Raw genomic sequence first — 14,655 nt, forward strand, 5'->3', positions numbered from 1 at the left:
CAATTCTTCGGCGCTCAGCCTTCTTCACAGTCCAACTCTCACATCCATACATGACCACTGGAAAAACCATAGCCTTGACTAGATGGACCTTTGATGACAAAGTAATGTCTCTGCTTTTCAATATGCTATCTAGGTTGGTCATAACTGTCCTTCCAAGGAGTAAGCGTCTTTTAATTTCATGGCTGCAATCACCATCTGCAGTGATTTTGGAGCCCCCCAAAATAAAGTCTGACACTGTTTCCACTGTTTCCCCATGAAGTGATGGGACCAGATGCCATGATCTTCGTTTTCTGAATGTTGAGCTTTAAGCCAACTTTTTCACTCTCCTCTTTCACTTTCATCAAGAGGCTTTTGAGTTCCTCTTCACTTTCTGCCATAAGGGTGTTGTCATCTGCATATCTGAGGTGATTGATATTTCTCCCGGCAATCTTGATTCCCACTTGTGCTTCTTCCAGCCCAGCGTTTCTCATGACATACTATGCTTATCAGTTAAATAAGCAGGGTGACAATATACAGCCTTGACGTACTCCTTTTCCTATTTGGAATCAGTCTGTTGTTCCATGTCCAGTATCACCAATGGCTGTGTTTGCACCCAAAACAGCAGAGATAAGTAGCTGCCAAAGTGAATATTTTGGCCCATAAAGCTGAAAAGATTTATTGTCTTTTACAGAGTAAGCTTGGTGACCCTTTGACCATTAACTCATTAGGTCTTCTTCAATTTTGCTCAGTAGTGTTTGGTAATTTTCATTGTAGAAAAGCAGTTTTTCTAAGTTTTATTTCTTGGTACTTTTATCTCTTCAGTTCAGTTCAGTTGCTCAGTCATGTCCGACTCTTTGAGACCCCATGAACTGCAGCATGCCAGGCCTCCCTGTCCATCACCAACTCCCGGAGTTCACTCAAACTCATGTCCATCGAGTCGGTGATGCCATCCAGCCATCTCATCGAAACATTATTTTAAAATTCAACTTTGTTGATTATATATAATTGGTTTTTCTATTAATACATTTACTTTATATCCATTCCCCTTGTGAAACTTAATTATTAATATTAATGGCTTATTTGGTAGAGCTTTTGGAATTTTCAACATGTACAATTATGTCTTCTAAACATTACTATTTTACTTCTTCATCTTCAATCTTTATTCTTCCTCACATTACCACCTGGCTAAGACTTCTAATATAGTTATCCTTGTCCCTGATCTGAGAGGGACAGCTTTGAATACTTTATCAATAAGTATTGTCTGCAACAGCTTTAGCTTTCTATTTCTAGTTTTAAAAAAAATCATAAATTGATACTGAGTTTTATCAAATGCATTTTCTGTATCTACTGAGATGGTTTTCCTACTTTATTCAGATAATACTAAAATTATAACAAGTGATTTTCTAAGTAAAATAAAAATTGTGTTTGAAAAAAATCCAGCCTATTTATTTTTAAACTTTTTATTTTATATTGGAGTATAGACAATTAACAATGTTGTGATAGTTTCAGGTGAATAGTGAAGGGACTCAGCTGTACATATACATGTATCCATTCTATCCCTGCAGCCTGGCCATTTTTAACTCTTTTTTTTTGCCCATTTCTGGCCTGGCTTGCTAATACTGCGTTATTAAATATTTGGTAGAATATTCACTGGTGATGCCTTCTGGAGTTAACAGTCTTCTTTGTGAAAAGATGTTTATTTAATGATTTAGCTTCTTTATTCAGACATGGCAATTGAGATTTTCTATTTCTCACTCAACACTAGTACATTCTTCTCTAGACATTTGACATTCTTCTAGACATCTGTCCACTTCACCTAAATTTTCAAATTACATAAAATTGTTCAAAATCAATCTTTTAAAAAAGGTCTTTGGACTCTGCTATTGTATTCCCCTTTTCATTCCTAATACAGATGACTTGTGCCTATTTTCCTTTTATTCTTGATCAGAGTCTTCCCAGGACTCATCTTTATTTTACTAGTCAAATTGCAATGTTCTTTACAATTAGTCAACTTTGGTCATTTAATGCATTTTTTTTGTTCTGTTTTATGTCTACTTCATTTAGTTCTTGATTAGTCTTAATTTCCTTTTCTTCTTTTCTTGAGACAACAGTCTTCCTTCTTTTGCAGTATTTACATTCAAAGAATGACTTTAGTCACTTTTATGCTGTATAGTTACCAACCAGTTCAAAATATGTCTAATTTTACATGTTAATCTTCTATGACCGAAGAATTACTTAGAAGTACACTGTTTCATTTCTAGGTAGCTGAGGGATCATCTAGTTATCTTTTTGTTACTGACTTCTAAATTCCTTGAGAGACAGAAAATACACTGAATAATTTCTAGCATACAGTATTGGAATTTGCTTGATGGCCCAGCATGTGTTAAAAAATATTTGTATCCTGCACTAAGTGCAGCGCATGTCAATTAGGTCACAGTGGTTAATCACGTTCAAATCTGCTTCCGAGCTTATTCATGTGTTATTGGCAGGCCTCTGTTCCTTTGCAGCTGTTGGCAGAGACTTCAGTTCCTCATCATGTAAGTCTTTCCATAGGCTGAATGCATGACATATGGCTTCACTCAAGAGTGACTGATCCAAGAGAAAGCAAGAGAGCCCTCCCAAGTTAGAAGTGTCAGTATCTTTTATAAACTCATTTTGACAACATATAATACTATAACTTCTGCTGTATTTTACTAGTCACAGAGACCAACTCTGGGATGATATAGATTACATGAGTATGAATAACAAGAGGTGGTGATAACCTGGGTGCAATCGTCAAGGTTATCTCCTACAGTACACTCCTCTGGTACCAATAAAGTTATTGTTCCTGTCACCAACATGCAAAATACACTCCACCCTGCAAAGCTCCCAACTGGTCCCATCCCATTATAGCATCAACTCAAAGTTCAGACACCTGTCATCTATATCTGATGAAGGTACAGATGAAGATTCTTGGGTATAAGTTCCTTAAGCATCTTGAGTATGGGCCTATAGATCTATGGGCCTGTGAACGAGAAGATAAATTTACTGCCCCACTTACACCCAAAATAAAATGGTGGGGAAGGCAGAAGATAATCTCAGACAGATATTTCTGTTAAAGTGGGGAAATGAAGGGGTACAAAGAAGTTATTAGTCTACAGAAATTCTGAAATCCACCTGAGCAAACACTGAAAGTTCCTTGATTAGGGCTCACTCTTGCCTTGACCTGAAAAAACTACTCTTCGTAACACCTGGTTGTTTTCTGAGTCACCTTCTTTCATGAAAGTCAGCACATGTTTGCAGTTGAGTAAATTCTTAGTCTGATCCCTGCTTGTGTAAGTCTGGGAGGCCAAAGGTTTCTAAAATTTTACGCTGTCTCTACAGTCCAAAATGACAGTGATTCTTGAAAACACTGGATCTTTACTGGATTTCACTGGAGTTTCACCCAGGAGGCAAAAGTCAAAAAGGCAAAAAGGCAAAAATGTTATCTAGGTAAGTCCCTTCTACTCTGGGTTTATATTGAGAAGGCTCAGGGACACCATCCTGAAGCTTCTTAGAAGCCCTATAGTCCTAAAAGCCATATATTGAAAGGAAGAGCAAAGAACACCCTGAAATTCTTTAAAGGGCCTTTTTTTCTGAAGTGTACTCTGAGGCACCACCTTCATCTTTTCTGAGATCTTAACAAAGAAATTTTACAGTCACAACCTTAGGTTTCAACTTTAGACCATGCTTTCTTGAGAATGCCTTGAGTTTGATTTTTGCTTGGAAGCATTTCTTTGTTTCAACATTGTCTGTCATCTGGAGAGGGTAATTTTCAAAACTAGCAAGTCTTGGCTCCTTTTTATTTAACAGTCCTTTCTTTAGCTTCTCTTTTCTCTCATCTGACTAGAAGCAGAACAAGAAGAAACTCAGCAGTACTTTCAATGTTTTGGCAGATTATTAAGTTTATTAAGTGTATTTTTTACCTTTCAGTGACATGTTGTTAAAAGTTTCTTCCATCTTATGACAAAAATCACTGGGTTCCAAGAAGATTTTCCTCACTTTAAGATCTCACTGGCAGCCTCCTCAAAGTCTAAAACTCTACTACTATTCAGGGCACTTTAGGCTTTCATTAATACTCTTAAAATTCTCACAGCTTTTACCCACTTCCCAGTCCCAAAGCCGCCACCACATCTCAAGTCTCTGTTACCATAACACACAACTTCCAGGTACGAAAATCAGTATTGCTACCTGTGTGTGTATGCTTATTTGCTCAGTCATGTCTGACTCTTTGCAACCCCCTGGACTTAGCCCACCCAGGCTCCTCTGTCCATGGAATTTTCCAAAGAAGAACACTGGAGTGGGTTACCATTTCCTCCTCCAGGGAATCTTTCTGACCCGGGGATCGAACCCAGGGTCTTGTGTCTTCCAGCATTGGCAGGTGGATTCTCTACCACTGTGCCACCTGGGAAGTCCATATTAGCTACTTACTACTATATAATAAATTCCCTGAAGTTTTTATCAGCTTAGCAAAGCAAACGGTATCTCACATAGTTTCTGAGGGTCAAGAATCTAGGGCAGCTTAGCTGGGCTGGTCTGGCTTGGGGTTTCTCACAAGGTTGTTGTCAAGCTGTGGGCTGGGACCTCAATTACTCAAAGTTCAAATGAGACTGGAGGTTTCACTTCCAAGCTCACTCAAATCATTGTTAGCAGATATCCATTCTTCTCTACTGCCCAGAGATCTCAGTTCCTTAACATGTGAGCCCATCCATAGGCTGCCTGAGTGTGCAGGTGAATTTCTCAGACTGAGAAATGAGACAGCAATAGGGTGTGTGCACCCAAGACGTAAAGCCAAGGTGTCTTTTATAATTTAATCTTTAATTTTTAAAATTAGGAGCAATAACATATTAGTTTCAGGTGTACAACACAATATTCAATGTATTCAATATTTATACACATGGTGCAATGATCACCACAGCTAAGTCTAGTTAACATTCATCATCTTACATAATTATGTTTCTTTTCTTACAATGAAAACTTTTAAGATCTTCTAGAAGTCTTAGCAATTTTCAAATATGCAATATCGTATTTTTAACTATAGTCACCACGCTGTACAATATATTCCCATGACTTATTTTACACCTTTTGACCTAAAATCTAATCTTGAAAGTGATATACTGTACTATGATTCTGCTATATGTCACTGGCCACAAAGACCAGTATAATACAAAACCAGTACAGACCCTGGTACAATGTGGATGGGGACTATTCAATGCTGTGGCTATGAAGAGATGGAGATAATGGGGGTTGTCTTGGGGCAACTATCTGCTAATATTGTTATGTACATAATTTGATACACACCTGACCCTCATAAGAAATTATTACTATTTTAAAGAGCCTACCTTAACACTCATTTATAGTATTTGCTTCTGCCAGTCAGCATTTTTTCCTGTGTTTCCAAGCTTCTGTACAGAGTAAATTTTCATTCTGAAAACAATTTTTATTTCCATTGGCGCAAATATGCTGGTGACACATCCTATCAATTTATCTGAAAACAACTTTTTTCACTATTATTCTTAAGGATGCTTTCCAAGGTTATAGAATTCAAGGTTAGTAATTATTTTCTTTCAGTGTATTGAAGATACAGCATTATTATTATATTTTATTTTGGCTTTCTCTTGAGAAAGCATCTGTCTTACCCTTACTTTGAAGGTAATAAATCTTTTTTTCTGCCTATTACTGGGGATATCTTTGTTTTCTTAACAGTTTTTCTGTGTATGATTTTGTCTGAATTTTTTCAGCTTGGGATTCAGAGCATTTCTTTAACCTGTAGCATGATACCTTGCATCATATTTGGAAAATTCTCAACTATTATTTCCAGTATTACTTTTACCCCATACTGTCTTTCCTTTCCTTTGAGGAGACCACTTAAATCTATGTTACGCTTATTCATTGCATTCCATGTGTCCCTCTTTTTTCCTTATTTTCCACTCTTCAGTCTCTTTAAGCTTTAGTCTATTTTCTAATGGTGTTATCATTTACACATTGTTTCTTTTTAGTCTAGTATTTCACCCAAATAACCACAGATATACAAATATGAACTGTTAATGGGTCAACTTTGTAACATGCTTCAAATAAATCCAAATATGGTTTGGTCAAATAACAAGCACTTAATTCTTAACGTTTTCATATTAGTGTTCAGTTTTAGAATTACATTCTTTTTAACTTTTTTTTTTTAACATAACAAGCACAATATTTTAAGGTTTCTAATACTTCTGTCATCTGGATTCCTCATGAATCTGTTTCCATTATCCATTGTTTCTCTTGGATTTTGGTTCCACTGTACTTCCTGCCTATTTGCCTGTTTTATTTCTGGTTTTAAGATGAATGCCTGATATTTTAAGTGAGACATTTTAGTGATGATTTGAGGCCTAGGAATATGGTTAACTTTGTTTCTACATGAGAGCAGGGGTATTACCAATTCTAGATTTCTTAATGCAATCAGAAATTAGTAAAATTTGAAGCTGGGCTTCAGATTCTAAAAAACCAGTCAAGTCTATTCTTTGAAGTAAGTTCTACTGACATCAGGGTCTGTTCTTTATGTGAGTCTACTGGGATTAGAAGCATAGGAAAAATGGAAATTCCCAGACTTACTGATTTAAACTAAGATCGTGGCACCTGGTCCCATCACTTCATGGCAAATAGATGGGAAAACAGTGACAGACTTTATTTTTTTGGGCTCCAAAATCACTGCAGATAGTGACTGCAGACATGAAATTAAGACATTTACTCCTTGGAAGGAAAGTTATGACCAACCTAGACAGCATATTAAAAAGCAAAGACATTACTTTGCAATAAAGGTCCATCTAGTCAAACCTATGGTTTTTCCATTAGTCATGTACAGATGAGAAAGTTGGACTATAGAGAAAGCTGAGTGCTGAAGAATTGATGCTTTTGAACCGTGGTTTTGGAGAAGACTCTTGAGAGTCCCTTGAACTGCAAGGAGATCCAACCAGTCCACCCTAATGGAAATCAGTCCTGAATATTCATTGGAAGGACTGATGCTAAAGCTGAAACTCCAATACTTTGGCCACTTGACGTGAAGAACTGACTCATTAGAAAAGACCCTGATGCTGAGAAAGATTGAAGGCAGGAGGAGAAGGGGACAACAGACGACAAGATGGCTGGATGGCATCACTGACTCAATGGATACGAGTCTGAGTAAACTCTGGGAGTTGGCGATGGACAGGGAGTCCTGGCGTGCTGCAGTCCATGGGGTTGCAAAGAGTAGGACACGACTAAGTGACTGGACTGAACTGAACTGAACTGATTTAAGTTTGAAGGAAGACATTTTAATAGGTACTCTAGATAGTTTAATACACACTAAAGTTTGAAAATTATTTTACAAGTGAAGCAAATTCCAACTGCCTCATTAAAAATAAATATATAATCTACTAATAGACTTCTTGGGGTTCCCTGGTGGCTCAGATGGTAAACAACCTGCCTATGTTTGGGAGAATCCAGGTTAAATCCCTAGATCAGGAAGATCCCCTGGAGACGTGAATGGCTACTCACTCTAGTATTCTTATCTGGGAAATCCTAGGGAGAGAGATGCCTGGCAGGCTTCAGTTGGACACGACTCAGCGACTAAACAATAAGACTTCTTAAACTTTTTTTCCTTCTCCCTATATGAAGTCTTCATCATTCTTTATCTTCTTTAATTTGCTTATCAGACATAGAGTTCAAAAAATGCCAATAAGGCCTCTTTCAAGAAGAAATGTCAAAGGAGTTGTCAGCTGATCAGTTTACTATACGATATTCTACATTTATTAAGGAAAAAACACATGTCATTAATGTTGAATTAATACAAGTTAACACATTTGAATGTATTCTAGACATAGGTTTTTCTTTACCCAGGAATAAAAGTCTTCTAGAGAGTTTTACAGCTAAATATTTTACCCTTCAAATGGTCAAAACACTCAGTTCTATAGGAACTATAGATAAAAATTGTAGGCTATTATATATACACACACATATATGTGTGTGCTCAGTTGTGTCCAACTCTGTGACCCCATGGACTGCAGCCCTCAAGGCTCCTCTGTCTATGGAATCTTCCAGGCGAGATTACTGGAGTAATTATATATTTTATATATACATATATATATATATATAATTTATTTATGGCTAGCATTCCTAGGAGAGATGACTCTTAACTTTAAATTGGCTATAAGACTGAGTGAAATTAAGGAACAAAACTTAACTAAATCAAAGGCATATTCACATTCTATTTAGAGAACAAAATTCAGTTCTATACCTAAACCACAGATATACAAATACAAACCGGTAATATATCAACTTTGTAGCATCAGTTTCAAATAAACCCAATTATGGTTTGGTTTACTAGAAGTTTATACCCTTGTGTTATATAATTGACTTTTCAAATCATTTTTATGTGGAAATAAAACCAGATAAATAATTCTGCTCTACCTGACTACACTATCAAATACTTCTGTAAGGTTGACAGATCTACCTTAAGTACTGGGTATTATTCTACTATTGCAATACTGACACTTTCATAAATGACTTTTTAGCTCCCCAAAATAAAGAAAATGGGTCATTTTTAATGTTTCTAGACTGTAATTATAAAGCTTAAAATCAGGATAAGAAAAACAACTGCATTTTCAAGTTTAAAAAAATTTAAGTATGTAAACTCACGTGGCTTTCTAAAAGATCCTGAACCTTGCTACCTCTGTCCTTATTTCCTCACCTATAAAATGGGGATAATACTTACTTTAGAAAGACTTTTCATGAGGATTAAATTAGTTAATAATGTATATGATATGCTTATATCAGTGGCTAGCATATAATACACCCTCACTCTATGTGCACTAGTGTACAGTAACATTTTGATGGTCTTTTTCTCCAATTCAGGCTTCATAAGTCATGGAAATTAACAACAAAATATGAACTGTTTAAGAAAAATATTTCTATTCATTTCTTAATATGTACCTTTCGTGCTATTGGTTCCTGACCTTCCATCAATGTGTACCAGCTGACAAGTTTGTTCCAGCCCTCAGTTGGCAACAGTATGTAATCCAATTCATCAATAAGGTGCTCCTTAAGTGACTGGGCATCACCATCTACAAAACAGAAAATAAAATCAATACAGAAAAAGAAGTAATACTACATAGCTCTAAATACTGTGGTCGAACATACTACAAATTATGTAAATTCATGAAGACTAATTCAGGTATTTAAATAATGAGTTTTGAAAGAACCTCTGAAGAGGTTCACAAACTTAAATCTAGGCATTTCAAAATAAACTGTTGCTTTACAAAGTTTCAGTATGTATAATTAGTCAACCAACAGTGTTTTAAAAAGTAACTTTTCTATTATTGAACTCTTAAAGAAATACTATACTGTTGGTCAGAGGATCCCAATGAAGAGTGTTTCCCAAATATCTTGAGTATCAGAGATCTGTCACACAGTAATAGTGATCAATTCAGCATTAGCTGATGAAGAACATTCAGAAGCAAATCAATAATCTTTCACAATACCAAAGCACATGGACTGAGAACCATGATGGAAACCACAAAAGGGTATCTCATTACTCCAGAGAGTCCACAATCTAGATTCCTCCACAGATCCAGAGTAGAGGTAGTTGTTCAGTTATGCTTCTATGATCCATTTTCAAAATTCCAGTTGGACAGGGCAGGCCAGAGATCTAGAAGCAATACTGTGAGCTGTACCTATATCACAGTCCTAACCTGAGACTCACTGATTATTATTTGGTCACTTGAATTTCCAAAGTGTAAAAAACAGAAACAAATAGTTTACTGAGTTATTTGTAAATAACTCAAAAATATAAAGAAGATTTTCTCATTCTAAGTCAGCCCTGAATTAACAAACATGGGAAGCAAAATTGTTACAGGCAGCATTTCAATGATAAAGTACTACTTTTAACAAGATACAATAAAAATCAAGAAGCAAGAGAAATGCTTTAAAAAAATATTATTTACTCTATGTACGATCAATACAAACCTTTGAGAAAAACTATGCTTCATATAGAACACAAATGAGAAAACTCTGAATTTTATATGAACTTCAATAGCTGGTACAAAGTAAGTATTAATTTTAAAGCTCAGTTTAAAAAATTCTTAGTTGTAACTTTATTAAATTCTTGATGAGACTGACTATTTGGAACAAATTTTCAGAACCCTCTGAAAATGAAACTCTCTTATGCATCATGTACTAAGTCATGTTATAGCAGATGATCATGTTATCTCAGTCAATTCTGAAAACAATCCTATAAGATGAATATCTATTTTAGATTAAAAAATACATTCAAAGAAATCAAGTAAATTGCCCAAAACATTCACACAGAAAATTGCAGGTACAATGAAAGGTACCATTATGGAAAATACTTTTATCTCAGTTGATTTTCAAAACAATATTATGAAGCAGACAGCTTCATTTTACTTAGTAAATAGATTCAGGTATTGATTAACCTGCCCAAGCTCACATACAGAAAATTGTAGGCTAGACTCAAACATGTATCTATTTACACTAATATCCGTTTTCTTTCCACTATAATCAGCTGCTTCAAAATAAATTTAGGGAAAGAAAAAAAGTTTAAAAATTAAGATGTCTATGTTATTCTCCACAATAATTCAAGAGTCTGGATAAATGATTTTATTATGTAACAGAATCAAATAGTAATTTATATCTAGTTGTTGTTTAGTTACTAAGTTGTATCCAACTCTTTTGCAACTCCATGGACAGCAGCCCGCCAGGCTTCTCTGTCCATGGGATTTCCCGGGCAAGAATACTGAAGTGGGATGCCATTTCCCTCTCCAGGGGATCTTCTCGACCCAGGGATCAAATCCATGTCTCCCACACCGGCAGACAGATTCTTTACCACTGAGCCACCTGAGAAGCCCTATAGTGGATAAAATAAAATGATCAATTTTTTAATCATTTTTAAGGGAGGAAGAACAACCCTAAACACAGAACCTCTCATTTTTGTTACTTCTGTGTTTTTGATATACAACTGATATCAAAACTGCTGAGATTTAAAGTGTAAAATTTATTGTTGTGACATAGCAATACAAGTGTGAAATCATCATTACCAAAACAATAAACATATCCATCAGCATTTCCCCTCACCCCCTGGCCACAAAGGCTTCCCTGTCGCCCTTTTTTTTGGTGTAATCTCTCCTTCCTGTCCATCCAGGTTCACTGTCTTGTGCCCTGAAAACTGCTTATCTGTGTTTTCCAACTGTAGACTAATTTGCATTTTCTAGATTATATAAGATTGGTATGTACTGCTTTATTTGGCGTCATTTATGCTGCATCATTATCTTGAAATCCATCCATATTTTTACGTATCGGGAGTTCATTCCTTTTAATTGCTGAGTAGGATTTCATTACTTTATATGAACATTCTGTAATTTATTCATTCAGCTACTAATGGGCATTTTGGACTGTTTCCAATTTTCTCTACAAGTAACACTGATATGAACACTTATGTGTAAGTTTTCTCTTCATGTCTCTTGGGTAAATACCAAGGAGTGGAATGATTGGTTCCTATGGTAAATGTATATTTAGCTTTTTAAGAAACTGCAAGACTATTTCATTATCCAAAATAGTGTATGAAAGTTCTACTTGCTCTACAGCCTCATCAATACTTGGTATGGATTTATCTTTTAAATTGTAATTTGAATCATTGTAAATGATTCAAATCATGCACAGCGGGACCTCACTGTGGTTTTAATCTTCATTCTTCTAATGACTAGTGATGTTGAGTATTTTTACATGTGCTTTCTGAAAACACCACCTTCTCTGGTGAGGCATCTGTTTAAGCCTTTTGTCTATTTTTTCCACTGGGCTTTATGGAATTCTTTATTCTGCATCTATTTTATCAGCTAAGTAATTTGCAAATACTTTCTCCCACATTGTGGTTTATCTTTTCATTCTCTTAACAGTGTTATTTGAAGAAGCTTTTGTTAATGATGAATTACAAATCATCAATTTTTCCCTTTATCAATTGTACTTTTTAATTCATACTTAAGAAATCTTTGCTTAACACAGTGTCACAAAAATCTTCTCCTAATTTTTTCCTAAGAGTTTCATAATTTTGGTTTTTACATTTAAGTCTATGGTGTGTTTTGAGTTAATTTTGTATATGGAGCTGGGTACAGGTCAAAGTTTGTTTGTTTCTGGCAAATAGATACTTAACACTCAAGCAGCATTCATCTATTTAAAAGACTTCACTGAATTTCTCTTACATTTTTATGTAAAATGAACTGCATATATGTGTGGATCTACTACTAGATCCTCTAATATGTTCAACTATTTTTTATCTCACACTATATACAAATATTAATTTTAAATTGATCAGAGACAGAAATGTAACCGCCAAAACTAAAGAACTCTTAGAAGAAAACATGTCTTTTCTGATCCTGGATTAAGTGATGGTTTCTGCAACAAAATCACAAGCAACCAAAGGAAAAAAATAGATAAACTGGACTTCATCAGAATTAATTTGCACTTTAGAGGCACCATCAAGAAAGTAAAAGACATACACAGAATGGGAGACAATTTTTGGAAATCTTGTTTGATAAGGGACTAGTATCCAGAATACATAAACAACTCTTAAAACGTAACAGTAAACAGACAAATAACCCAATTAAAACACGAGCACAGGATCTGAATATTTTTCTTTTTTTTTCTGAATATTTTTCCAAAACAGATATAAGCAGCACAGATATGACACTTAACATCATTAATCATTAGGGAAATCAAAATAACAAACAGATATAAAAATAACAAATACAAATCTATTGTTACAAAAGTAACAATAGATATCAGTTCACTGGAAAAGACCTTGGCCCTTGGAAAGACTGAAGGCAGGAGGAAAAGGGTGCTAAGGAGGATGAAATGTTTGGATAGCATCACTGACTATAAGGACGTGAGTTTGAGCAAACTCCAGGAGACAGAGAAAGACAGGGAAGGCTGGCACCACTGGGTCACAGAGAGTCAGACCTGACTTAGCAACTGAACAACAACAACCATTTCATACCTATTAGGATGGCTATAACATAAAAGAATAGACAACAATAAGTTTGGCAAGATGTGGAGGAACTGGTACCCTACTTGCTGCTGCTGGGAATATAAAATGGTGCCAACTATTTTGGAAAAGTTAGGCAATTCTTCAAACAGATAAACAGAGTTACTATATGACCAAGAACACATCTACACAAAAATCCGTACATGAACAGTTCATGAATGAATTATTCATTCATAGCCAGAAAGTGAAAACAACCCAAATGTCCATCAGTTGATGAACGGATAAATTAAACGTGGCATCTCTCTATACAATGGAAAATTATCCATCCACTAAAAAAAGAATAAAATACTGATTCATGCTACATGAATGACACTTGAAAACTCTGTACCAAGCAAAAGAAGTACAATACTACGGACACGCATTGTTTGATTCCATTTAGATGAAATGTTCACAAAAGGAGAATCCACAGAGACAGAAAATATATTAATGATTGCCTAGGGCTGGGGTCTTGAGAGGGGATGAAGAGTGACTGCTAATGGATATGAAGTTTCTTTCTGGGGTGATGAAAATTTTGTGGAATTAGACAATGGTGATGGTTGTAAAACTATGAATATAAAAAAAGAAAGCCAGTGAATTACAGAATTTCAAAGGATGAATTTTATGGTGTGTGAGTTGGACATGACTGAGTGAACTGAACTGAACTGAACTGAAACTCTATCTCATATTTTAAAAAGCCTACTAGGAATGTGATTTGAAATTGTGTTGAATCTATAGACTGAGTGGAGGAATTAAACAATACTGAGTTTTCTGATCCAAAAATATAATTTCTCTCTTTATTTAGGCTTTAAATTATCTCAGCAATATCCTGTAGTTTTTAGTTTACATGTATTATAGATTTATCTGCATTTTATATTTTGGTACTATTATAAAATATGTTTTTAAAATTTAAATTCATGTTAGTTCATTTTTAGTGTACAAGAAACACAACTGGTTTTTGAGTAATGGTCTTGTATCCTATAGGCTAATTTCATTTATTAATTCTAGAAGCTTTCTTTTTGTAGATTTTATTAACTTTTCTACATAGACACAGGTATTTGTGAATAAAGGAAGACTTACTACTTTTTCCTACAGGGATCAAGACCATCCCCATGGAAAAGAAATGCAAAAAAGCAAAATGGCTGTCTGGGGAGGCCTTACAAATAGCTGTGAAAAGAAGAGAAGCGAAAAGCAAAGGAGAAAAGGAAAGATATAAACATCTGAATGCAGAGTTCCAAAGAAGAGCAAGAAGAGATAAGAAAGCCTTCTTCAGCGATCAATGCAAAGAAATAGAGGAAAACAACAGAATGGGAAAGACTAGGCATCTCTTCAAGAAAATCAGGGATACCAAAGAAACATTTCATGCAAAGATGGGCTCGATAAAGGACAGAAATGGTATGGACCTAACAGAAGCAGAAGATATTAAGAAGAGATGGCAAGAATACACAGAAGAACTGTACAAAAAAGATCTTCATGACCCAGATAATCACAATGGTGTGATCACTGACTTAGAGCCAGACATCCTGGAATGTGAAGTCAAGTGGGCCTTAGGAAGCATCACTATGAACAAAGCTAGTGGAGGTGATGGAATTCCAGTTGAGCTGTTCCAAATC

General features: G+C 35.3%; 1 protein-coding gene across 5 annotated transcripts in view; it reads right to left on the reverse strand.

Annotated features, from left to right (window-relative positions):
- The window catches only part of USP15 (ubiquitin specific peptidase 15), a 136,698-nt gene that overhangs the window by 86,300 nt on the left and 35,743 nt on the right, over positions 1-14,655 (reverse strand). For all 5 annotated transcript variants that reach the window (XR_825422.1, XR_825423.1, XM_010841605.1 and 2 more), the window contains exon 3: positions 8,947-9,077. Coding sequence is in view for 3 of the 5 variants with exons in the window: in XM_010841605.1 (XP_010839907.1) it covers positions 8,947-9,077 (131 nt within the window). In the remaining 2 variants the exon portion in view is untranslated. The remainder of the gene's footprint in view (positions 1-8,946; positions 9,078-14,655) is intronic.

Source organism: Bison bison, unplaced genomic scaffold (assembly GCF_000754665.1).
Source record: "Bison bison bison isolate TAMUID 2011002044 unplaced genomic scaffold, Bison_UMD1.0 scf7180017864163, whole genome shotgun sequence".
NCBI classification, from domain to species: Eukaryota; Metazoa; Chordata; class Mammalia; order Artiodactyla; family Bovidae; genus Bison; species Bison bison.